The 26,836-nt window shown below is 46.4% G+C and overlaps 2 protein-coding genes across 2 annotated transcripts; one reads left to right on the top strand and one right to left on the bottom strand.

The window, feature by feature from the left end:
• Nucleotides 1-5,537: 5,537 nt before the first annotated feature.
• LOC144483909 (uncharacterized) lies at nt 5,538-14,907 on the bottom strand. Its single transcript, XM_078202490.1, has 3 exons — nt 13,874-14,907; nt 10,184-10,248; nt 5,538-6,753 (listed from the first exon to the last, which is right to left on the bottom strand). The coding sequence occupies exons 1-3, from the start codon at nt 14,905-14,907 to the stop codon at nt 5,612-5,614; spliced, it is 2,241 nt and encodes a 746-aa protein (XP_078058616.1). The 3' UTR covers nt 5,538-5,611.
• A 4,742-nt stretch (nt 14,908-19,649) lies between these two features.
• On the top strand, nt 19,650-26,465 carry LOC144483879 (uncharacterized). The gene is made up of 2 exons (XM_078202458.1): nt 19,650-19,712; nt 24,836-26,465. Exon 2 carries the CDS (start codon nt 25,185-25,187, stop codon nt 25,773-25,775), a length of 591 nt encoding a protein of 196 aa, XP_078058584.1. The 5' UTR covers nt 19,650-19,712; nt 24,836-25,184; the 3' UTR covers nt 25,776-26,465.
• Nucleotides 26,466-26,836: the final 371 nt, after the last annotated feature.

Genomic DNA, 26,836 nt, shown 5'->3' with positions numbered 1-26,836 from the left:
CCTGCTGAAACACCGGCAAATTCACTCCGATATAAAACCTTTTCAATGTTTTGACTGAGCAGAGCTTTAAAAGCAGAAATGGTCTCATGATGCATCAATGAGTCCACACTGGGGAGAGGCCGTTCACCTGCTGTGTGTGTGGGAAGGGATTCACTCAGTCATCCAGCCTACTGAAACATCAGCAAATTCACTCTGATATAAAACATTCTAAATGTTTTGATTACGAGCAGAATTTTAAAAGCTGCAATGGTCTAATGATACACCAGCAAGTTCATACAGGGGAGAAACTGTTCACCTGTTCCGAGTGCGGGACTGGATCCACTGACTTACAGCAAATGCTGAGACACCAACAACTTCACGAGTGTCTGCAGGGGTTGGATTCAGCTGCTTTTGCTGCTGTTAATCATATTGAGGACTAAATGTATGGGTTAATCCTAAAGTGTGTAAGAAATGTGTTCCAGCCACTCTCTTCCACAGTTCAGAGCTCCGAGACATGGAACAGAAGCTCCTTTACAACTGGATTTAGAGTCAGGAAAAACAACGGTGAATGCTGGAAACTAAGATTTTAGTCCGGGAGTCAGAGATTACCCAAAAAGGGGGTCGGTGTCATTGGTGATTTTGAAACATTTTGTTCAGAAGCAACAGTGATGAAAGCTTCGAGTTTTTGTGCCCAGATCACCAACAACCCGTCCAGGTCCCTCCAAACTGACGCTACAGTTAAGAAAGCCCACCAACGCCTCTACTTTCTCAGGAGGCTCAGGAAATTCGGCATGTCTGCTATGACTCTCACCAACTTTTACAGATGCACCATAGAAAGCATCCTCTGAGGATGTATTACAGCTTGATATGGCTCCTGCTCTGACCAAGACCACAATAAACTACAAAGGGTTGTGTCTGAAACCCAGTCCATCACGCAAACCAGCCTCCCATCCATCGACTCTGTCTACACTTCCCTCTGCCTCGGCAAAGCAGCCAGCATAATCAAGGACCCCATACACCCCAGACATACTCTTTTCCTCCTTCAGTCAGGGAAAAAATACAAAAATCTGAGGTCACCTTCCAACCGATTCAAGAGCAGCTTCTTCCCTGCTGCTGTCAGACTTTTGAATGGACCTAACTTAGGTTAAGTTGACGTTTCTCTGCACCCGAGCTATGGTTGTAAGATTACATTTGGTACCCTCTCTTTTCCTTCTCTATTAACGTCATGCTTTGTCTGTATAGCGCAAGAAAAAGTACTTTTCACTGTTTACTAATACATGTGACAGTAATAAATCAATTTTTAAAAAAAACTGGTACATCAGTTCAATAGGCAGAATAAACAAATGAGCCATAACAAGTGAGAACAGTTTACTGATCCCGGATCAGCGGGATGCTGAGCTCTGTGTTTGGAGGTGACAGTCTCCCCGGAATGGTTTCCTGGACCCGGATCAGACACTCGGACGGATGAAGCTGATCTCTGCAGCTGGAGGTGACGGTCTCTTCGGATCTCACTCCTCTGGATCCAGTCAAAGTGTTTGGTGTCTGTCTGAATCCAGCACGGATCACTTTGAAAATCTCTTTCCTGTCTAAAGTGATTTTCCCTCTCGAGCCTGTTTAACCTTCACTCAGACATTTGGTTAAATTCCAGGTCATAAGATCCAACCTTATCCGGTTTAGAAATGTCTTGTGTCAGGGTTTATGACAGAGACATGTCCTGGATAGAGATAACAAGTCTGTCCTGTGTTTGTCACCCAGCAAGCTGCTATGGAAGCTTTCTTCATAAGAGAGTGAGCTGTTTCTATTAATAGTCAATAAATTTCTTGACATTTTATAAAGACTTTATTCGATGGTGATTTTTACAAAACAAGCCCTGAAATCAGAGATTGGTGTAAAACTGCAATCTGTTCCTGACTGAAAGTGAAGTTTCCAGTCTGAAAATGTCTTTGATTTGAAGTTTCCGAGTGTTTATATAATATTCCTGAGTTTTCCCAGGTAAGGCAGTGACAACAACAACTGGCATTTACCCGTTAACAGATTAAAATGACCGAGACTTCACAGAGGCTCAGAAAGGTCAGGAGAGGGATGATGGAGAAATTGTCATTCACCAAAGGCGTGGGAAGTTTGTCAAAATATTAATTTCCTTTTTAACTCATAATAAATCCAATGTACTGTTTGGAACCACATCCAGGGTTAGAACATAGAACATAGAACATAGAACATAGAAAGCCACAGCACAAACAGGCCCTTCGGCCCACAAGTTGCGCCGATCACATCCCCACCTCTAGGCCTATCTATAGCCCTCAATCCCATTAAATCCCATGTACTCATCCAGAAGTCTCTTAAAAGACCCCAACGAGTTTGCCTCCACCACCACCGACGTCAGCCGATTCCACTCACCCACCACCCTCTGAGTGAAAAACTTACCCCTGACATCTCCTCTGTACCTACCCCCCAGCACCTTAAACCTGTGTCCTCTCGTAGCAACCATTTCAGCCCTTGGAAATAGCCTCTGAGAGTCTACCCTATCCAGACCTCTCAACATCTTGTAAACCTCTATCAGGTCACCTCTCATCCTTCGTCTCTCCAGGGAGAAGAGACCAAGCTCCCTCAACCTATCCTCATAAGGCATGCCCCCCAATCCAGGCAACATCCTTGTAAATCTCCTCTGCACCCTTTCAATGGCTTCAACATCTTTCCTGTAATGAGGTGACCAGAACTGCGCGCAGTACTCCAAGTGGGGTCTAACCAGGGTCCTATAAAGCTGCAGCATTATCTCCCGACTCCTAAACTCAATCCCTCGATTAATGAAGGCCAGTACGCCGTACGCCTTCTTGACCGCATCCTCCACCTGCGAGGCCGATTTAAGAGTCCTATGGACCCGGACCCCAAGGTCCTTCTGATCCTCTACACTGCTAAGAATGGTACCCTTCATATTATACTGCTGCTTCATCCCATTGGATCTGCCAAAATGGATCACCACACACTTATCCGGGTTGAAGTCCATCTGCCACTTCTCCGCCCAGTCTTGCATTCTATCTATGTCTCGCTGCAACTTCTGACATCCCTCCAAACTATCCACAACACCACCTACCTTGGTGTCGTCAGCAAACTTACCAACCCATCCCTCCACTTCCTCATCCAGGTCATTTATGAAAATGACAAACAGCAAGGGTCCCAGAACAGATCCCTGGGGCACTCCACTGGTCACTGACCTCCATGCAGAGAAAGACCCCTCCACAGCCACTCTCTGCCTTCTGCAGGCAAGCCAGTTCTGGATCCACAAGGCAACAGCCCCTTGGATCCCATGCCCTCTCACTTTCTCAAGAAGTCTTGCATGGGGGACCTTATCGAACGCCTTGCTGAAGTCCATATAGACCACATCCACCGCTCTTCCTTCGTCAATGTGTTTGGTCACATTTTCAAAGAACTCAACCAGGCTCGTAAGGCACGACCTGCCCTTGACAAAGCCGTGCTGACTACTTTTGATCATACTAAACTTCTCTAGATGATCATAAATCCTGTCTCTCAGGATCCTCTCCATCAACTTACCAACCACTGAGGTTAGACTCACCGGTCGGTAATTTCCCGGGCTGTCCCTGTGGGTGAGGTATTAGTTAAGGTGAGATATTAGGGAGGGTGAGGTGTTGGTTCGAGTGAGGTGTTGGTTCGAGTGAGGTGTTGGTTCGAGTGAAGTGTTAGGGTTCGGATTCGGGGTGTAGGTTGGGATCTTGCTGTTTGGAGCTGATCATGCAGATAAAGATTGGGATCTTGCTGTGTCTGTGTGTGGTTCCAGTAAGGTTTATATTGTCTGTTTCAGGACCAGATTCTTGTTTCCCAAACGTTAAGTAACAGATATTTGTTTGTGGGATTGTTTGATTTGGAACAATACACTTGGCTGTTCAGGTTTATACAATATCATGGTTGTTCTTTTTTTGTAATTGATAAAAATTATGCTAATTTTCTTATTATATGTTAATTGTGTTCTTAAATAAGATTTGACATTGTTTATAATGGGATTGTGAAAATCACATTGTGTTGTTCCCATGTGATTCTGTGGTTTATGAGAGCAGGTCTTCCTGTGTTCGGATATTCTGTTGGTTTCAGGATGTTTCAGTGTTTACATGTCCTACAATTTCCTTCAATTCAATGTTGTTTTTCATCAGTCCCTGATGTGGAAATCAAATTGTGGCTTCAACCCTCAGTAAATGGGTGCACTATGTTTGTGTGTGTGTGGCTGTGTGAGAGTGTCAGGTTGGGTGTGTCATTGTGGGGTGTTGTCTGTCCCTATCTCTCTCTCTCTCTGTTGGTTTGAAGGAACCTTCGCTAACTGGTGTCTGGTGTTTTCTTCATAAAATCCCGACAGTACAGGAGGAGGCCATTCAGCCCATCGAGCCTGCACTGACAACAATCCCATCCTATCCCCGTAACCTCACATCTATTTACCTTGCCAATCTCCCTGAAATTAGGGTCGATTTAGCATGGCCCAATCAACCTAACCAGCACATCTTTGGACTGTGGGAGGAGACCGGAGCAGCCGGAGGAAACCCACGCAGACACAGGGAGAATGTACAAATTTTGCACAGACAATGACCCAAGCCGGGAATCGAATCCGGGTCCCTGGCGCTGTGATGCAGCAGTGCTAACTACTGTGCCACCGTGCTGCCCTTGTGTTAGTATGTCTGGTGTTAGTTTAAACACTGCAGCTTGGAGAGGAAAAGGAAGTTGGAGATGGGGAGTAGATTGTAAGGAAGTGGGGTCAAGACATTGTTTTTTGACACGGGTGTACTGATGGCAAATACGAAAGAGGGACAGTACCTAAGAGAATCGTTGACAATGTCCGTGGACACAGGGAAATAGGAGATCAGTAGTTTAGTGGGAGATTTAGTGGGAATAGAGTCAATGGAGCAGGAGGTGGGGCTCATGGGCTAAATGAGTCCTAAGAAGCCATGAGGGGAGACAGGAGGGAAACGAGAGAAAGATGTTGATTCAGGGCTCAGGAAAGGGTGAAATTTAGACAGAGTTTGGCCTTGTGGAAGGGAGGGAATCAGCAGAGGCAGCTGATCAGATTGTCTCAATCTTAGTGACAAAGAAGCTCCATGAAATCCTCATACTCCACCTGTCTGCGTGGGTCTCCCCGGGTGCTCTAGTTTCCTCCCACAGTCCAAAGATGTGTGGGTTAAGTGGATTGGCCATGTTAAATTGCCTCTTAGTGTCCAAAATGTGTATCTTAGAGGGATTAGCCATGGTAGACTTGCGGGGTTATGGGTATTGGGCAGGGGGTGGGTGTGGACTTGGGTAAGAAGCTCTTTTGGAGAGTTGGTGCAGACTCCATGGGCCAAATGGCCTCCTTCTGCACTGTTGGGATTCTTACATATGTTCTAACAGTCTAACTTGTTGGAGGTGAGGATGGAGGAGACGGGAGTGGGAGAGCCCTTCAAAAGGATCTGAATTGCATGAGAGATATCGAAAAGATTCAACACCATACGTATATTCAACACAAAACTGATTTATTTGACTTTTAGTGAGAATATTAGCCCCTGTAAGTGGCTGGGGTTTATTATCAGTGTAAACAGACCCTAATGAACATGGTTCAGTCCTGAATGTCACTGACAGCAAAGTTCAATCACTATAGTTACTTGTGAAGTCTCTGGTGTCTGAGCAGGTGCGATGAAGTCATGAATCTCTTCCCACATTCAGAGCAGGTGAATGGTCTCTCCCCGGTGTGAATTCTCTGGTGTGCAGTGAGTTGAGAAGATTGCCTGAACCCAGTCCCACAGTGAAAGCACCTGAACGGTCTCTCGTCAGTGTGAACACGTTGATGGAACATCAGTTCCCCAGAACTTTTATAGCACTTCCCACAGTCTGGGCATTTAAAAGGTCTCTCGTCAGTGTGAACTCGCTGGTGTGTCAGCAGAATGGTTGATGTAGTAAATCCCTTCCCACACTCACAGCAGGTGAATGGCCTCACCGCAGCGTGAACTCTCTGATGTTTCAGCAGGCCAGATGACTGAGTGAATCCTTTCCCACACACAGAGCAGGTAAACAGCCTTTCCCCAGAGTGGATTCGCTGGTGTTTCAGCAGGTCTGATGACTGGGTGAATCCCTTCCCACAGTTGGAGCAGGTGAACGGCCTCTCCCCAGTGTGAATTCGCTGATGTACAGTGAGCACAGATGATCGTCTGAACCCAGTCCCACAGTGAGAGCACCTGAATGGTCTCTCCCCTGTGTGAACTCGCTGATGTACAATGAGTTGAGATGATCGTCTGAACCCAGTCCCACAGTGAGAGCACCTGAACGGTTTCTCATCAGTGTGAAGACGTTGATGGGACATCAGTACGCCAGAACTTTTAAAACACCTCCCACAGGCTGGACATTTAAAAGGTCTTTCGTCAGTGTGAACTCGCTGGTGACTCAACAGTTCGGCTGAAATACTGAATCCTTTCCCACACTCGGAGCAGGTGAATGGTCTCTCGCTGGAGTGAACTCGCTGGTGTTTGGAAAGGTCGGACGACTGAATGAATCCCTTCCCACACACAGAACAGGTGAAAGGCCTCTCCCCAGTGTGGCTGCGCCGATGCGTTTCCAGTTTGGACGGAGAAATGAATCCTTTCCCACAGTCCTCGCATTTCCATGGTTTCTCCTTAGTTTGACTGCACTTGTGGTTTGACAGGCCAGGTGATTGGCTGAAGCCTTGTGCACACACACAACATGTGTAGGGTTTCTCTCCACTGTGAACGGTGCTTTTTCCTTCCATGTTTAAAATCTGATGATATTCAGTTCAGAATAAATTGAGCGACTCTGTCCAACACTGATGTTATCTTTTGTTCGAGCTTCTGGACTGCAATTCCCCTGTGAAATTGATTTAAAACACAAAAAAAGGGAGTGAGAGAAAACCATTAAAACACAAAGGCAGATTGTGAAATTGAGCTGAATGAATCTGGTCATTTGTGGGTCCGGCTCTTGGAAAAAGTGGTTGAGGCAGAGTCCTTGAATATGTTTAAGGCAGAACTGGATAGATTCTTGATAAGCAAGGGGGTGGAAGGTTATCGGGAGTAAGCAGGAATGTGAAGTTGAGGTGAAACTTAGATCAGCCACAGGGTGGAGCAGATTCGAGGGACCAAGTGGCCTATTCCTGCTCCTAATTTGTATGTAAAAAGTACAGGAGAGGTAAGGAAGAATGCTTTTACACAGCAAGTGGCAATGACCTGAAACCTGCTGCCTACGAGTTGGGTGGAAATGGACACGATGAATAATTTCAAAATGAAATTGGATAGATACTAGAGGGAAATAAAGCTGCAAAGATATGAGGATAGAGCAGAGGAATGGGACTGACTGGCTTGCTGTAGACAGCTTGCATGGATCCAATGGGCTGAATGGCCTCTGCACTGGAATGGCACTTTCCTGTAATCTCACCGAATTTAACCCTGGGAGTTCAGATATCACTCAGGTACATCTGTTCTACACTCTCTCCAGGGCCATTATGTCCTGTTGCCCGGAACTGAGCACAGTTCTCCAGATGTGGTCTAACCAGGGTTTGTGAATCTCGGGGCCTTTCCAGTCACACTGAAACCCGAAACCAGGTCGGTGGTGACGTTCACGAAGGGTCATAGGTTCAAGGTGAGGGGGGCGGGGGGGAGGTTTAACATGGATATCAGAAGGACGTATTTTACACAGAGGGTGGTGGGGGCCTGGAATGCGCTGCTGGGCAAGGTGGTGGAGGCGGACACACTGGGAACGTTTAAGACTTATCTAGACAGCCACATGAACAGAGTGGGAATGGAGGGATACATAAGAATGGTCTAGTTTGGACCAGGGAGCGGCGCAGGCTTGGAGGGCCGAAGGGCCTGTTCCTGTGCTGTATTGTTCTTTGTTCTCTCACCGACACAATCGACAAACCTGTTACCTTCCACTTTCAGATGCTGCTGACATTCAGGTCCTGATGTATTGAGTGGCGTCATCAGATCACAATGTGATGTTTGATTTGAGTTTCCCATATGTCAATTCTCCACTTCCAGCACTCTGTAAATTTACAGAAACCATCACAGTCAGTCCAGGATAGAAATTCACAACATTCTCTCCTCTGAGTTGCCAAATGTGATTAAGTGTTTTCCTGGAGGTTTTATCACATCTTTTCTATTGTGCCCATCCTCCAACCATTAATCAGTCAACACATCCTTCCCCACTGCCTTCCTGGGCCAATTGGAAAGCAAAAAAGACTCCTCACCCTACAGCATAATGATTGACAGTCAGGCAAACAACTTTTATCCATTTTCAATATTTTTATTTCCAGTGAAGAAGTTCAAAGGAAAATGACAACAAAAGATATATTTTTTAATGTCCTGAATGTTTTCGAGACTGAGGTTTGAATCCCACTACAGCAGATGCTGAAATTTGAATTCAATAAATATCTGGAATTGAAAGTCTAATGATGACCATGAAACCATTGTCGATTGTTGTAAAAAGCCAACTGATTCACTAATGTCCTTGAGCCAAGGAAATCTGCTGCCTGACCTGGTCAGGTCTATATGTGATTCCAGATCCACAGCAGTGTGGTTGACTCTTAAAATGCCCCGTGAAGTGCACTCAGTTCAAGGGCAAATAAAGATGGGCAATAAATGCTGGTCCAGCCAGTGGCAGCCACATTCCCTGGATGCATTGGGAAACACATCTCCCATCCTTATCTGGTCTGGCCTAAATATGACTCCAAACCACTGAGATGTGGTTGACTCTTAAAATTCCCTGTGAGACGCTCTGGCAAGCTACTCAGTTGAAGGACAATTAGGGATGGACAATAAATACTGGTCCAGCCAGCGGCTCCCACATTCCCTGAATGAATAAAAAAATTCCTGGAGACTCCAGTCGAATCCGGGAGAGTTGGTAACCGGGCCAGGCTCACAGCGCATGCGCCCTGCTGTATCTTGTTCCTGTAAAGATGGCGGCCGCTGACCCGGGCCTGGAGCCGCTCAGCTCCGACTCTATTCAGTACCAATTGAAGCGGGACCAGGAACATTTTATTCTGGATTGAAGCCTCTACGGGGTATTTATGAAGCCTCCCAGCCCACTCCGCTGCTTCTATCCCTCCCCGGTCACCCAGCGGCTCCATTACTGAACCTCACTCCATTGTTTCTTTCCGGCTCCTCGCAGCGCCAGTCACAGCCCAGATTGCGCATGCTCCGGTCTGAGTCAGGTACCGCGTTTGCGCAAGGCGGTGCTGTAATGTGGATAGGGCACATTCTCACCCGCAGAGAATGTTGGGTAATCACCCCGCCATTCACACTGGTTTTGTTAAAAAGAAAATATGGTTTGCGATCTGAATATGATTGGTACCATTGGGCCACAAAAACAAATGTATTAAATCGATTGATATGGAACTAAGGACTGATATAGTAACTAAGGACTGAGGTGGCACAGTTGCAAGCGCTGCTGTCTCACAGCACCAGGGAACCAGGTTCAATTCCGGCCTTGGGTCACTGTCTGTGTGGACTTTGCATGTTCTCCCTGTGTCTGTGCGGGTTTCTTCCGGGTGCTCTGGTTTCCTCCCACAGTCCAAAGATGTGCAGGTTAGGTTAATTGGCTCTGCTAAAATGCCCCTTAGTGTCAGGGGGATTAGCAGGGTGGATACTTGGGGTTATGGGGATAGTGCATGGGTAGGATTGTTGTCGGTGTGGGCTTATGGATGATATTGGAATAGTGTAGATTAGAGGGGCTTTAGATTGGTACCACTGGTCGGCGCAACATCGAGGGCCGAAGGGCCTGTACTGCGCTCTAATGTTCTATGTCCTATGAATGGCCTCCTTCTGCACGGTAGGGATTCTATGATTCTATGAGCATAGGCTCTCCACTAAAGTTCGGTTCTGGGTCTGATTGACAACAGAACAAACATCTACAGTTAGAAGTGAACACATCGGGATCTCAGCAGGTTTTCCCCATAGACAGAACAGTTAAACTGCCCCTCGCCAATAAGAATGCTGACATTGGATCAAATGCTTTGAGCTTTTAAAGTCAGAGTATTAGCCACTGAGGAAAACTAAGGAAATCCCTTTGCACATGTGAAGTGTCTGAGTGTTGTCCCTCTAGTCTAACTGTGTTGTTCTATCAGTAAGTGAGACGACTGAGTGAATCCATTTCCACATTCTACTGGGAAATAATCTTTTGATGATGGGATTTTACCCAAAGGTTTACAGCTCCGATGGTAATCTCACACCTTCTGATGATGTGTTCAGCATTCTTTGTGCTCTCCAGTCAAAGACAAGTAAAATATTGCAGATGCTGGAAATCAAAATGTAAAATTCTGGAAATACTCAGCAGATCTAGTAGCATCTGTAGAGCAAGAAACAGAGTTTGCATTTTAGGCCCATGACCATTCAACACCCAGGCCTGAAAATTAGCACACTTTCTCCAACCAGAGATAGGCTATTATTTCCAGCATTTTCTGTTTTTATTTCTCATCTGTCTGAGAGTGGAAACATCTTGCACTTGTCTACTGTGTCGAACCTTTTCATAATCTTAAAGGATCAGATCATCCTCATTCTCTTTTCCAGAGAAAATATTTACAGACCGTCCAGTCTTTCTTGCTGGGTATAACTGCCTGTTCAGGCATCTTTCTAGTCTATTTTCCTGCATCTTCTCCAGTCCTTCCAGACCCATCTTATAATATGGAGACTGGAGACATCAGCTAATCTGAGCAGCAAACTCACTCTTGTCCCCAAATCCCTGCATGTTGAAGTATTTTAGCCATTTTCCAATCAGCTGAATATGAGATGGGATGGAATAAACAGATTCAACAAGTCAGTCTGTAACACTGTGGAGCATCTCCAACTTGCCTCTTCCCCTTACTATTAAACCGTTGATTTTTTTCCCTCTTAATCTGTCAGTTATGGCATTAAGAATAAAGGGCTGAATGGCCTATTTCTGCTCCTATTTCATACGTCTGTATGTATGTTAGTATTGAACAGGAAACTAGAGGAACAATGAGAGCTTGAAATGAGGAATGATGTGAGGAAGCTCCTTTGGAGCAGAAACACTGAGCTGGACTTGTTGTGTCCAATGGCCTGTTTTGCCTCCTGTGTCATTTCACTCCTGAAGGGTCTGCTTTGAACTTTTAGACAATGCCACCGATTCCTAGACTGTCAAACCAGCAGAAATAATTTATATTTACCCTCTGTTCCTCTTAATGTGTTTTATTCTTTTACTGTCACTGTTAATCACACCCAGAACTGAACCATGTTCATTCTGGTAATTGGAGTTTATTTCTATTGATTATTAATATCTCTGTAACTGGGCTGGAGTTTAATATCTTGATGTCAGTTAAATAAATCAACTTTGTTTCAAACACAGTGTGTCAAGTACTTGATTTCTCCAGGATTAATTGATGTCCTGTTACCGACCGTTCTGTTTTTGGATCTTTTCTCCTTTCTGACTCTAGATTATTTCAGTTCTCATACCTTCAGTTACTCTCATGGACAAGTCCCAGCTCCTCGTACCTTCCAGAGTGTCTCTCCCAGCCGAGAGATTGAGGGAAGTTTCAGTATTAAAAACAGAAAATGCTGGAGTTAGTAATCCATACTTTTCCAAGTATCAGTTGATTGTGTCCCAGATTATTGGTTTCATTTACCCCACCGCTGATGTTAAGCCGATTGTTCTGTAATTGCTGTGTTTTGAACAGGGATGTAACATTTACAATCTCTCAGTCCTTTGTCACCACTACTCTGTAAGGATTGTAAGATTGTAGTCAGAGCTCCACAAGCTCCATGTGAAGGACAGTGTGTGTCAGAGTGCAGCAGTCCCTCAATGTCAGACTGCAGTGTCAGCCTAGATAATGTGCTCAGCTTGATGAGTATTTCCTGTTGTTATTGATGTGGATCATTCAGAAACAATGGACTCTGATGATGTCATCCAGTCCTGCTGCGATGATGTCATAGAGACTATTACATCACAGCGGAGCCTTAGTGGTGAAAACAGTTTTGTTCCAGACGGCAGCAAGTTCATTACTGATAGATCTGGAAATGAGAATACTGGGAATGAAAGCACCCCAAGGTATTTCAGAGGAGTTTCATGAAGAAAAAAATGACAATGGTTAGCACTGCTGCCTCGTAGCACTAGGGACCCAGGTTTAATTCAGGCCTTGGGTGACTATCTGTCTGGAGTTTGAACACTCTCCCCATGTCTGTGTGGGTTTCCTCTGAGTGCTTGGATTTCCTCTCACAGTCCAAAGATGTGCAGGTTAGGTTGATTGGCTATGCTAAATTGCCCCTTAGTGTCCCAAGTTGTGCAGGTTAGATGGATTAGAAATGGTAAATGTGTTACAGGAATAGGGTGAGGGCCTGGGTATGATTCCCTTTCAGAATATTGGTACAGACTCGATAGGCCAAATGGCCTCTTCTGCATTGTAGGGATTCTATGAGTGACAGAGCATAATATTAGGATGGATGGACAAAAGCCTGATTGAGAGGCAGATCCTGAATTACGAGAGAGAGATGGACAGTTTAGGGAGGGTATTTCAGAGTTTCACACTCAGACCCTGCCACCAATGGTGGTGTAATTAAAATGTGGAGATGCAGGCATTGGACTGGGGTAAGGACAGTCAGAAGTCAGTTGTCAGAAGTCAGTAAGAAGGTGTTGTGAGACTTCTTACGGTGTAATTAAAACCATGGATGCGCAAGAGGCCTGAATGAGAAGAGTGCAGATATCTGGGGGACAAGCTAAATTGCCCCTTAGTGTCCCAAGGTGTGCAGGTTAGGGGGATTAGCAGGGTAAATACTTGGGGTTATGGGAAACAGTTCTGGATGGGGTTGCCCTGAGTGTCAGGGGGATTATGTGAGGTTACAAGGATAGGACCTGGGTGGGATTGTTATCAGTGCAGACTTGATGGGCCGAATGGGCTCCTTCTGCATTTCAGGGATTCTATTCTATGATCTCAGGGAATTGTGAAACTGGAGATTACTGAGATAGAGAGGGATAAGGTCATGGAGGAATTTGAAAATAAGGATGTGAATTTTAAAATCGAGGCATGACTTGACTTAAAGCCGGTGTAGGTCAGGAAGCAGGGCAGGGGGTGGGGGGAGATGGGTGAATGGGATTTGGTGTGAGAAAGCCGGCAGGCAGCAGAGTTTTGGATGATCTCACGTTTCCATGTGGGAGTGGGGTGAATGTGAGAGGCTGCTCAGAAATGTACTGGAATCATCAAGTGTAAAGGAAACACAGGCATGGGTGAGGGTTTCAGCAGCAGATGAGCTGGGGTGGGGTGGAGATTGCTGACATTATGGAGATTGAAATATCTGGTATTAGTGATGGTGTGGATATGTGGTCAGAAACTCATCCTGTTGTTAAATCTGACACCAAGATCTGAATTTTCCATCTGTCGGGCACATTCACACGGGAGAGCCTGGAAGTGGGTGCAATCGGCCCCGGAATGTGATTTCAGACTGGCCAATTAATGAGCAGTCAGTGTGAAATGCACGCTGGGAAAGGCTCAGTGCTGCCGGGGAGGGAGGGAAGGGGACGGGGAGGGAGGGAAGGGGACGGGCACTGAGGAAAGCGAGGGTGCTGTTGGCATTTCCAATACGCTCCCTCAGGGGGACAGCTGCTGCGGAGCCTGTCTCTCAGCTACTGACCTGTAAAAAATAAACTGTGATGGAGCTCCTCACACTTGTTGGAGGTGAGGATGGCAGAGATGGGGAGAGGGAGAACCCTTCAAAAGGAATTAACTTCTGTTCGTGATGTTAAAAAGACACAACACACTGTGTTTAACACAAAGCTGATATATTTGTCTCTTATCCAGAATATTTACACCTATAACCAGCCTGGTGTTTATTAACATCAGCAGGACTAGACTCCAGTGAATGATATTCAGTCCTGCAGGTGATTAACAGCAAAACCCAATCACTATAGTTACTTGTGGCCTTGCTGGTGTCTCAGCAGATGGGATGACTGAGTGAATCCCCTCCCACACACAGAGCAGGAGAACGGTTTCTCCCCGGTGTGAATGCGCCGGTGTTTCAGCAGATTGGATGAGTGATTGAATCCCTTCCCACACACAGAGCAGGTGAGCGGCCTCTCCCCAGTGTGAATTCTCTGGTGTACGGTGAGCTGAGATGATTTCCTGAACCCAGTCCCACAACGAGAGCATCTGAACGGTCTCTCGTCAGCGTGAATACGTTGATGGGTCACCAGTTCCCCAGAACTTTTAAAGCACTTCCCACAATCCAGGCATTTAAATGGTCTCTCGTCAGAGTGAACCCGTTGATGGGATGTCAGTTCCACAGAACTTTTAAAGCACTTCTCACAGTTCAGGCATTTAAAAGGTCTCTCATCAGTGTGAACTCGCTGATGTTTCAGTAGGTGAGATGACTGAGTGAATCCCTTCCCACACACAGAGCAGGTAAATGGTTTCTCCCCAGTGTGGATTCGCTGGTGTTTCAGCAGATCAGATAACTGAATGAATCCATTCCCACACTCGGAGCAGGTAAATGATCTCTCTCCAGTGTGAATTCGCTGATGTGTCATCAGGTGGGATGACTGAGTGAATCCCTTCCAACACACAGAGCAGGTGAATGGCCTTTCCCCAGTGTGACCACGTTGGTGTCCTAACAGATTGGATAACTGAGTGAATCCCTTCCCACAATCAGAACATGTGAATGGTCTCTCCCCATTGTGATCTCGCTGGTGTTTTAGCAGACTGGATGACTGAGTGAATCCCTTCCCACACTGAGGGCAGGTGAATGGTCTCTCCCCAATGTGACTGCGTCGATGAGTTTCCAGGTCAGATGGATAACTAAACGCTTTCCCACAATCCCCACATTTCCACAGCTTCTCCCCAGTGTGACTGTGCTTGTGTCTCGACAGGCCAGATGATCGACTGAAGCCTCGTCCACACACACAACACGTGTATGGTTTCGCCTCACTGTGAACAGTGCTTTTTCCTTCCATGTTTAATATTCAATGATATTCAAGTTACGATAAATGATACACCTCTGTCAGCTCCTGGTGTGATGTTTGGTTTCAGTTTCCTGACTGTAAATCCTCCTCTTCTAAAACCCTGTGAAATTGATTTAAAACAAAAAAACAGGAGTGAGAGAGAACCCACAAAAACACAAAGGCAGCTTGTGAAATTGAGCTGAATGAATCTGGTCATTTGTCTGATACTAATGAACAGTGCTGGATTATCATAAAAACCCAACTGATTCACTAATGTCCATCAGGGAAAGGAACCTACCACCCAGTCTGGGTCTGTACAGACTCAGGCCTCTACTTAAGGAGAGTACAAGACAGTGGGAGAGAATGGGGAGTAATGCAAGAGGTGAGGTTGTGGGGGGATGGGGGAGGCGCTGGTGATGGCAGGAGGAGAGGGATTTTACACATCTATAACTCAGCTGGAGCTTTGACAGAATCTCCCAAACCCTCAACTTCCACCACCTGGAAGGACCAGGATCACAAGTGTGAATGAACACCTCGAAATTCACCTTCAAGTCTCACACACTTGGGGATTTTCACAGTAACTTCATCGCAGTGTTAATATAAACCTACTCGTGACATGATAAACTTTTTTTAAAAACTTTAAACACACTGTCCTGACTTGTCTGCCATCCAGTCCTGGATGAACAGATATTTTATATATTGGGAAGACTGAAGCCATCGGTTTCAGTCTTTGCTACAAACTTCACTCCCCAGCCACCGACTCCATCTCTCTCCCTGATAATTGTCCGAAGCTGAACATGATTGTTCACAACCATGGTGACATGTTTCACCTCAGGAATTAGGAGTCGGCCATTCGGTCCATCAGGTCTTTCACTTCTGTCACTGTTTCAAGTCTGGATGACCCTTCTCCAAACAGTCATTCAGACTCGAAACGTTGGCTCTATTCTCTCTCCAAAGATGCTGTCAGACATGCTGAGATTTTCCAGCACTTTGTTTTTGTTAAACATTCACTTGATTGCAGTTTGCTGTGGGTAAATCCTCCCCTTCTAACCCATGTAAAATAAGTTTCCAAAACCTATCACTCTCAGTCCAGGATAGAAATTCACAACATTGTGTCTGCCTGCTTTCGGCTCAGGATTACTTAAGCTGGGACACATTTTCATTGGAAGCAGATGAGAAAATGTTCACCAGGCTGACTCCTGTGATGAGGGGGTTTGGCTTCTGAGGAAAGGTGGAACAGGTTGGGTCTTTACCCATTGGAATTCAGAAGAATGAGAGGTGATCTTGGCGAAGCATATTAGATCCTGGGGGAGCTTGACCGGGTAGATTCTGAGAGGATGTTTCCCCTCATGGGGTAATATCCAATTATGGAACAGTTAAAAAATAAGAGGTCTCTCAGTTTACACCATGAGGAGAAACGTATTCTCTATGAAGATCATTAGTCTTTGGAAATCCCTTCTCCACTAAGTAGGAGGCTTGGTCATTGAATACATTTAAGGCTGTGTTAAGTTCATAAGATATTGGAGCAGAATTAGGCCATTTGGCCCATCGAGTCCGCTCCGCCATTCGACCATGGCTGATATGCTCCTCATTCCCATTTTCCTGCCTTCTCCCCGTAACCAGTTAAAAATCTGTCTAACTCCTCCTTAAATTTACTCCCTGTCCCAGCATCCAATGCACTTCGGGGTAGCGAATTCCAGATTCACAACCCTTTGGGAGAAGTAGTTTCTCCTCAACTCTGTTTTAAATTCGCTACCCCTTATCCTAAGACTATGACCTCTTGTCCTAGAATGCCCCACAAGAGGAAGCATCCACTCCATGTCTACTTTATCCATACCTTTTATCATCTTGTGTACCTCAATTTGATCTCCCCTCATTCTTCTAAATTCCAGAGAGTATCGGCCTATCTCTCTTCATACGACAAACCCGACATCTCTGGAATCAATCTGGTGAACCTCCTCTGAACTGCCTCCAATGCCACTACATCTTTCCTCAAATAAAGGGACCAAAACTGTGCACAATACTCCAGGTGCGGCCTCACCAATGCCTTGTATAGTTCCTTACATTTATATTCTAATCCTTTAGCTATAAATGCCAACATTCCATTCACTTTCTTTATAATCTGCTGTACCTGCATGCTAGTTTTCTGTGACTGGTGAACGAGGACACCTAGATCCTTCTGCACTGGAGCACCCCAAAGTCGCTCCCCATTTAGATAATAAATCGCCTTCCCAACACTCCAGCCCAGACAACATGCTGGTGACTCTCCTCTGCACTCTTTCTAGTACAATCACATCCTTCCTATAGTGTTCCTCAGTGTTACGTTCTGTCTGATTCTGTCAGTTGATGTTTCTGAGATTCACCTTGGGACACTCTCCTACATTAAGGTCTGATATAAATCAAAGTTATTTTTAAATCACATTGTAACAGACTGGGGAAGTCAGGATTAAAACAATATCTACGTAAATGGAGTTTGGTCACAGATCAGCCGTGACCCCAGTCAATAAGAGAACAGGCTCAAGGGGGATAAATGATTTCCTCCTGTTCCCAAGAAACTTGGGCTCAAACACCAGCTGATGAATGGAAAGTGATGGGAGACCTGGGGGGGGAAAAACACTTCACCAGAAACCAGCACTGGAGCAGAGTTAGAGAGTGGGAGAGGCCCGGGGGGGGGGGGGGGGGGGGGGGGGGGGGGGAGGGGGGAGAGAGAGAGAGAGAGAGAGAGAGAGAGAGAGAGAGAGAGAGAGAGAGAGAGAGAGAAAAACAACACAGGAAATGGAGTAGCTCATTCAGCCTTTTGAGTCTGCTCTGTCATTCAGTTAGACTCTGGCTGATTAATTAGTCTTTCTGAACTTGAAGAACAAATACCTGAACAGTTAACTCCAGCTGGTTATAGGGTTATTAACAGCAGCAGAAACACACCACAGCTGAATGAAACACCAGCTGATAAATGGAAAGCCTGTTCCTGTGCTGTACTTTTCTTTGTTCTTAACTGGGGAGAAGACACTTCACCAGGAACCAGCGATGGAGCAGAGTTAAAGAGTAGGACAGTCCTGTGGACAGACTACTCAGGAAATGGAATAGGTTGTTCAGCCCTTCAAGTCTGCCCTGTTATTCAATTAGACCCTGGTTGATCCATTTGTCTATCTGAACTTGAACAAATATCTGAATTGTTAACTCAAGCTGGTTACAGCAGTTATTAACAGCAGCAGAAACACACCATAGCTATCAGAATGAAAATGAGTCAGTGCAGGATGTGATTACCTGTTCAATAACTGGGGAATCTGCCTCCAGAAGACTTGTGAACTCGCTGGTGTCTCATTAGGTTTTGTGACTGAGTGAATCTGTTCCCACACATGGAGCAGGTGAACGGCCTTTCCCCAGTGTGAGCACGCTTGTGTTTCAGCAGGTGAGATGAACTGCTGAATCCCTTCATACACACAGAGCAGGTGAATGGCCGCTCCCCAGTGTGAAGTCGCTGATGAGTGCGAAGGTTGAACATTCGACTAAAACTCTTCCCACACACGGTGCAGATGAACAGACTCTTCCCAGTGTGACTGCGCTGATGTGCTTCCAGCTGGGATGGAGAACTGAATTCCTTCCCACAGTCCTCACATTCCCATGGGTTCTCTATGGTGTAGATGTCCTCGTGTCTCTCCAGGTTGGATGATTTAATGTGTGTATATTTCAAATATCCTGTAAAAGGAGTTTAGAAACATCATCACTGTCAGTACGGGATTGAAATTCAGAACAGACATTTCTACTTTCTGTGGAACATAGTTTCCTCACTTGTTCCTGTAAAGCAGTAAATCCTCATCCTGAACACTTTCCCACCTCCCTGTCCTGCAACCAACTCCCACATTGAACAACCATCTCATATTTCAATGATTGTCCCGTGTTTGAGTCCAGTGTGCCAGGCTGCATGGCGCATGGGTGCTGTTTCACCCATAAGATGGATCTGTGCAGCACCCTCTTCCAACTGTTCTGGCTGCCAACCAGCCCGTGTCCACCCACACAGTTCCAGCAGCACCGCGCACAATACTGCTCACCTGCTCCAACAGACTCATGAAGGATGTCCTTTCATTTTCTGAGAGTTGGTCAGCCTGGCAAACCCAGTGTGAAATATCTTCACAAATCTTTTCTCCCACCATCTATTCTGGCTGGGTTCAGTTCTCTTTTGTACAGAGTGAAAATAAAATCAAACAATTATTTTCTCTCCTGGTCACTGCAGGGAGTTGCAGCTTTTTACTGGGGGTGTTGGGGCCTCCAGCGGGTGTTTGTGAATCCTCCCCGCCCACCTCCCAGGGTTTCATTCCTTCCCAGATCAGAGTCCTCATTGATTTGAGGCCAAAGTGTAACCTCTCATTTATTGTCCCCCTCCCCCATCCTCTGATGTGAACCATCCTCCAGTGGCTGAGCCAGGATGGGGCCGTTAACCTGGGCCTGTTCCCGGGAGGGAGGGAGGGAGAAGCCCCGCAGCTGCAAACCAGGGAGCTGACAATGATTCTGAAGGGTTTGCGGATCCACAAAGTGTTTCCAAATCCTCCCAGCCACCGCCTAACGCTGACTCCGCTTCTCCGGGACAAACAAGCGCCAAGGACAGCAATGACACTGCGCATGCTCCCGCATCACAATGCCCGGGTCTGATTGACGGCAGCTCCGGACCAATAGGAAGAGGGGGCGAGGCTGGAGGACCGAGCGGGAACGGCTGGTCCTCCAACCAATCGGAGTGAATGAGGGGCGGGAACTGAAACATGCGCAGTGCGGGTAATGGCGACGGACGGACGGTTATAACTTGGAAGCGAGATCAATACGAGGTAGAGGGCGGCGCGCGGGGAATGATAAATGTGGCGGGTGGGTGGAGAGACTTTGTAAACATGTTGTTCAAACCCAAACCCCGGAAATGAACTTCCCGGTCCCCCCCTTTGTACCAAATGGAGCGGCAGGTTGTAGTGTTAGACCCGGGCTGACTGCCGCCATTGAGGCTGCATGTGGGAGGCCGGCAGGGATTGTGATCGGAGAGCGAAGCCCTGACGTCACAATGGAATGGGTGAGGGTGTGACATCACAATGGAATGGGTGAGAGTGTGACGTCACAATGGAATGGGTGGGAGTGTGAGGTCACAATGGAATGGGTGAGGGTGTGACGTCACAATGGAATGGGTGAGAGTGTGATGTCACAATGGAATGGGTGAGAGTGTGACGTCACAATGGAATGGGTGAGGGTGTGACGTCACAATGGAATGGGTGAGAGTGTGACGTCACAATGGAATGGGTGAGAGTGTGACGTCACAATGGAATGGGTGAGGGTGTGATGTCACAATGGAATGGGTGAGGGTTCCAGATGAGCTGAGACTGGGCTGGAGTCGGGCGATGGCACTGACATGTGGCCCGGTGGCACAGTGGTTAGTGCAGCTGCCTAACAGCGCCAGGGACCCGGGTTCAATTCCAGCCTCGGGTCGCTGTCTGTGCAGAGTTTCTACATTCTCCCCGTGTCTGTGTGGGTTTCCTCCGGGTGTTCCGGTTTCCTTCCACAGTCCAAAGATGTGCCGGTTAGACGGATTGGCCACGATAAATTGCCACTTGGTATCAGGGGGATTAACAGGTAAATATGTGGATAGGGCCTGGATGGGATTTTTGTCAGTGCAGGCTCGATGGGCTGAATGGCCTCCTTCTACACTGTATTTTATTATTCATTATTATTAATTAATTACTATTAATGCTTCTATAAATGAAGGTGGTCTTGATGATGATGTGGACATGTGGCTGGAAGCTCACCTTGAGATGCACTATTTCACCCTGGTTGTGAACAGCCTGGTTCAGCCTCAGCCAGTTGCCAGGAGGAGAGATAAAGTTGTTGGCAAGGGAGTGGAGTTTGTAGTGGGGACTGAACACAATGGGTTCAGTCTTCCCAGTATTTATATGAAATAAATTTCTGTTCTTTCAGTACTGGATGTCAGACAAGTCAGGATGGTGTGTGAGTTGGAGAGGAACTTGGAGCTGATGGTGTTCACAGGGTTTGGAAATTCTGTCAAAGTTCCTGTTGAGTTGTAGATGTATAAAATCTCTCTCCTCCCCTCCGGTCTCTCCTACTTGTCTCTGTTTCCACTCAGAGTGTGGAGATGCCTGCGTTGGACTGGGGTAAGCACAGTAAGAAGTCTCACAACACCAGGTTAAAATCCAACAGGTTAATTTGGTAGCATAACCCACAGGCTTTCGGAGCGCTGCTCCTTCATCAGGTGAGTGGGAGTTCTGTTCACAAACAGGGCATCTAAAGACACAAACTCAATTTTCAAGATAATGGTTGGAATGCGAGTCTTTACAGGTAATCAAGTCTTAAAGGTACAGACAATGTGAGTGGAGAGAGGGTTAAGCACAGGTTAAAGAGATGTGTATTGTCTCCAACTAGGACAGTTAGTGAGATTTTGCAAGCCCAGGCAAGTTGTGGGGGTTACAGATAGTGTGACATGTCCCAAGATCCCGGTTGAGGCCATCCTCATGTGTGATTGACAGATCCATGCTCACTGCTTCCTGCCCTGGAGGCAGAGAGCTGAAAATTTCCATGCCAGCTGCCAGACAGATAAATGTCCACATTACTGGAGTAAAAATGTGTGGAATATACAGACCAAATTCACTTCATTCCCTTCAGTTGCTGCAAGTCCCCAATTTCCCCCAGAATGAGAAAAGAAATGGAAAGGGGGAAACATTGATTTCCTCCCAGATGTTGTCCAGAGGAGGGAGTTTCACTCTGAAGCTCATTGGCCAACTTCTGCATTGTGACGTCACAATGGAGCCCTGCCTGAATCAGCCAATAGGAGTCACTCTGCTCCGCGGTGATGTCTCCGGGTTCCAGTGCGCAGGCCCGGGCGCGCGGACCCGGGAGCCCCGCCCCCATCCATTGTTCCCCTCCCCTTACACCTCCTTGAGTCAAGGTTTCCAGGCAACCGGCTGGCGGCTCCGGCCAGAACGAGAAGCCGCTCGGTGAGCTCCCCCTCCCCCTGGCCCAGGACATCACATGTGCGAGGGAGAGGGGAAGCTGCGCATGTGCAGGGGAGAACCCACCCTCTGATCTTCATGCTGAGGTGTTGACCAATGGGAAGAGTTGGAGGACCGGAAGGATTCTGGTCTTCCGGCCAATCTGAGCGCAGGCTTTGTGTGAATGAAGATTGACCTTCAGACTGACTGATACTTCCTCCTGTCGCTAATATCTGTGAGTAAAACGCTTTCTTTTCTCCCCCTTTCCATTTCTTTTCTCATTCTGGGGGAAATTGGGGACTTGCAGCAACTGAAGGGAAAGGAAGTGAATCCAGGGAGGGTGCAGACTCTGGAAAGGTTGGCCCAGGTCTCTCTCTCTTAAACCAGAAAATGATCCATTTCTGCCCACTGTTTGCTGTAAGCCAATCTTCTATCCACGCCAATATGTTATCCCCGCAGCATGAATTTTTATTTGCTGCAATAACATTTCATGTGGCACCTCATCAAATGTCTTCTGGAAATCTAAGTACAGCGCATCCACTGGTTTCCCTTTATCCAATTCCCGATGGGGAATTTTAGAAAATTGAACAACACATCAACTATCTCACTCTGTTAAGACTCGAGAATGAAGCCCAGCAGGACCCGAGGACTCATCAGCCCACAGCTCCAACAGTTTGCTGAGGACCACTTCCCTGGTAATTGTGCTTTTTCAGAGTTCATCCCACACTTCTGTTTTCTGATTTCCAGTTGTTTCTGAGTTTTAACTGTATCCTCTATTGTGAACACCGAGGCAAAATACTTGTTCAATTCATCTCCCAGCTCCTTATTTTTCATTATCAATTCCTGGACTCACTTTCTATTAGACAGTTAAGAAATGAGGTGGAGCAAGTGACTGAAGTGTCAGTCGTGGAGCACTATTGGGAGCACCAATAGTTTCAAAATAGTTCAGGAAAAAGATAGGACAGGTCCACAGGTCAAGGCCCTAAACTGGAGCAGGGCCACTTTTGTGGGCATTAGGCAGGATCTCGCAGATGTCGATTAGGTGGGTTTGTTTGAAGGGAAAGGAATGACTGGCAAATGGGAGGTTTTAAAAGTGTGATAAAGAGTCCAGGGGCAGTATATTCCTGTCAGGATGAAGGGAAAGAATGGTAAATTTAGGGATCCCTGGCTGACAAGGGACATTGAGGCTCTGGTCAGGTAAAAGAAGGAAGCAGACATTGGGTTTAGACAATCGGGGACAAGTGAATCACTCGATGTCTCTTAAAAGTGTAAGAGAACACTTAAGAGGGTATGATATGGATCTGGCAGGTAAAGTTAAAGAAAATTTAACTTTAACACAGTCCAAAGATGTGTGGGTTAGGTTGATTGGCCATGCTAAAATTGCCCCTTAGTGTCCTGAGATGCGTAGGTTAGAGGAATTAGCGGGTAAATATGTCGGGATATGGGGGTAGGGCCTGGGTGGGATTGTGGTCGGTGCAGATTCGATGGGCCAAATGGCCTCTTTCTGCACTGTATGGATTCTATGAAAATCCCAAGAGGTTCTATCGCGATATTAAGAGTAAAAGGGTGGCTAGAGAGAGAGAGAATAGGTCCCCTTAAAAATCAGCATGGCTATCTGAGGATGGAGTCACAGGAGATGGGTGCGATTTTTAATGAATATTTCTCCTTGGTGTTTCCTGAGGAGAACATGATGGATGCTGAAGAAATAAGAGAAAGAAGCTGTGATGTCTTGGACCACATGCATATTACTCGGGAGGAGGTATCTGCAGCCTTAAAGTGCATTAAGGTGGATAAATCCCCTGGGTCTGATCAATTATATCTTCAGATCTTGTGGGAGGCTCAGGAAGGAATTACAGAGCCCCTTGCAGAGATATTTGTTTCATCTCTTTCTCCTGGTGAAGTTCTGGAAGAATAGAACATGTTAATGTTGTTCTGTTGTTTAAGAAGCGTAGCAAAGAGAAGCCTGAGAATTATAGGCCGGTAGTCTGACATCAGTGGTGGGTAAGTTACTGGAGGGGATTGTGAAGGACAGAATCTACCAACATTTGGATTCTGACGGTGTGATTAGGGATAGTCAGCACCGCTTTGTGCACGGGAAGTCATGTCTGACAAATCTTTTATTGTTTTCCGAAGAGGTAATCCAGAGGATGGATGAGCAGGGCCACTTTTGTGGGCATTAGGCAGGATCGAGCAGATGTTGATTAGGTGAGTTTGTTTGAAGGGAAAGGAATGACTGGCAAATGGAAGGTTTTAAAAGTGTGATATCAAGAATCCAGGGCAGTATATTCCTGTTAAGATGCAGGGAAAGAATGGTAAATTTAGGGATCTCTGGCAGACAAGGGACATTGAGGCTCTGGTCAGGTAAAAGAAGGAAGCATACATTGGGTTTAAAGATTAAAGAAAATTCCAAGAGGTTCTATAGCTATATTAAGAGTAAAAGGGTGGCTAGAGAGAGAATAGATCCCCTTAAAAATCAGTATGGCCATCTGTGTGTGGAGACACAGGAGATGGGTGAGATTTTTAATGAATACTTCTCCTCTGTGTTTACTGCGGAGAGCACCATGGGTGCTAAAGAAATAAGGGAAACAAGTGATGATGTCTTGGGCACACGCATGTTACTTGGGAGGAGGTATCTGCAGCCTTATAAAAGCAAATTACTGCGGATGCTGGAATCTGAAACCAAGAGAGAAAATGCTGGAAAATCTCAGCAGGTCTGGCAGCATCTGTAAGGAGAGAAAAGAGCTGATGTTTCTTGTCTCGATGACCCTTTGTCAAAGCTCTGAAACATCAGTTCTTTTCTCTCCATCCAGATGCTGCCAGACCTGCTGAGAATGGGGAGAGAGTGTGTGGGATGGAGATTTACAGCTTTTGGGGAATGAGAGAGGAAAGAATGTTCCATAGAAATTGTCTGTTCTGAATTTCTATCCTGTACTGACACTGATGACTTTTGTAAACTCATTTTACAGGATATTGAAAGAGGAATCACAGGCTGAAATCTCAAACGTCACGTCTAGATCTGACAGTCATATTCCTTGGGAGCTGAATATCATCGGACTTTGAATCTAGAAGGAGAAATGATTGTCCGGTCTGTTGATTTGAAAAGATTTCAAACATCAGTGTGACTGGAAAAGCAGCAACACACTGCCACACTCGAGTGAGAGTGTTCCAGTGCACTGACTAAAGAGCTTTAACCAGTCACACAGCCTGAATAAATATCACACCATTCACAGCGGGGAGAGACTGTACCCGTGTTGTGTGTGTGGACAAAGTTTCAACTAATTGTCCACCCAAGAGAGCGGCAAGGACACCTGCACCATGGAGAAACCATGGAAGTGTGCGGACTGTGGGAAAAGATACGGATACCCATCTGAGCTCGAAGCGCATTGGCGCAGCCATACGGGGGAGAGGCCGTTCACCTGCTCTCAGTGTGGAGAGGGATTCAGTGATTCATCCGGCCAGCAAAGACACCAGCGAGTTCACACTGGGGAGAGACCGTTCACCTGCTCTCAGTGTGGGCAGGGATTCACTCAGTCATCCAACCTGCGGACTCACCAGCGAGTTCACACTGGGGACAGACCATTCACTTGTTCTCAGTGTGGGAAGGGATTCAGTAATTCATCAGGCCTGCGAAGACACCAGCGAGTTCACACTGGGGAGAGACCATTTACCTGCTCTCAGTGTGGGAATGGATTCACTCAGTTATCCAGTCTGCGGACACACGAGCGAGTTCACACTGGGGAGAAACCATTTATGTGCTCTCAGTGTGGGAAGGGATTCACTGACCTCTCAAACCTCTGCACACACCAGCGAGTTCACACTGGGGAGAGGCCATTCACCTGCTCTGTGTGTGGGAAGAGATTCAGAGTTTCATCCCACCTGCTGAGACACCAACAAGTTCACGAGTGATTCCAGAGGTTGGATTCTGCTGTTACTGTTTCTGCTCTCAATTACACCCAGGACTGCATTTTGTTCATTCTCACAGTTGGTCAATGGGGAGGGTCGGAGGGTTTCTTTCTGTTGGACTGGTCGGTCTCACAACTTTGCCTCCAGTGGGCTGATGCTCCTTGAGTCTTGTTGCGAATACCTGGTTTCAAATTTCACAAGGATCACAGAGTGACAGGGTGTGAGGAAGTTCAGAGATATTTAGGCAGCATTTCTGTTTGAAACCCCCCAAACGCCCATCCAATTTCCTTTGTAATTGTTTATTGTCTCCACTTCCTCCACCCTCGTAGGCAGCGAGTTCCAGGTCATTACCATTCGCTGCATCAAAATATTCTTCCTCACATCACCCCCCCCCCTCAACTGCATCTCTGATCCAAAACCTTAAATCTGTCTCCCCCTCATCCTTGTCCCATCAGCTAATGGGAACAGCTTTTCTTTGTCCACCTTATCTAAACCTGTCAGAATCTTGTCACCTCTATCAAATCTCCCCTCAACCTCCTTTGCTCCAAGGGGAACAACCCCAGCCTGACATTGACAATAAAGAACAAACTAACAGAATATGTTACTACCTGAAATCAAATGGGAATGTTTAATTTCTGTTTTAAAGATATTGTGAATATATTGTCCTGGACAATAAAGAAATTGGAATAACTCATCTTGGGTGTGGTTGAATGGAATATATCAATCTGGTATCCATCTACATTCTCCCTCTCTAACAGCACTGTGGGTGTACTTACACCTCAGGCATTGAAGCAGTTCAGGAAGGCAGTGTTGGGGTTGACCATGGCCGAGGCAGCTACATACAGCCACATATTCTGTTATAATTGAAGGACAGCAGATTGAATGTGAGGCATTATGGGACTGGACTATCTTGACCACATTCCTGTAACTTCTCAGTTTCTGCAATCATGGACCATTAAAGCTGCTTAGCAGGGTCCCAACAGAGGACCTGGTGAGAATATTGACTCAGAATGAGTTCAAATGAAACTTATTCCAGGACCGGCTGGTGTTCAGCGGCTGAGAGA

This window comes from Mustelus asterias, unplaced genomic scaffold, assembly GCF_964213995.1.
Source record: "Mustelus asterias unplaced genomic scaffold, sMusAst1.hap1.1 HAP1_SCAFFOLD_84, whole genome shotgun sequence".
NCBI classification, from domain to species: domain Eukaryota; kingdom Metazoa; phylum Chordata; class Chondrichthyes; order Carcharhiniformes; family Triakidae; genus Mustelus; species Mustelus asterias.
The sequence above is the reverse complement of the archived record's forward strand: the minus strand, read 5'-3'. Positions and strand labels throughout refer to the sequence as shown.

Coding starts and splice junctions, on each gene's coding strand:
- LOC144483879 (XM_078202458.1), top strand. CDS start 25,185: ATGGAGAAACCATGGAAGTGTGCGGACTGTGGGAAAAGATACGGATAC.
- LOC144483909 (XM_078202490.1), bottom strand. CDS start 14,907: ATGGAAGGAAAAAGCACTGTTCACAGTGAGGCGAAACCATACACGTGT. Junction 10,249..13,873: donor AGACACCAGCAAGGCCACAA/GTAACTATAGTG, acceptor TTTGATTTCCAG/CATCTGCAATATTTTACTTG. Junction 6,754..10,183: donor GCTGAACACATCATCAGAAG/GTGTGAGATTAC, acceptor TATTCTGAACTG/AATATCATCAGATTTTAAAC.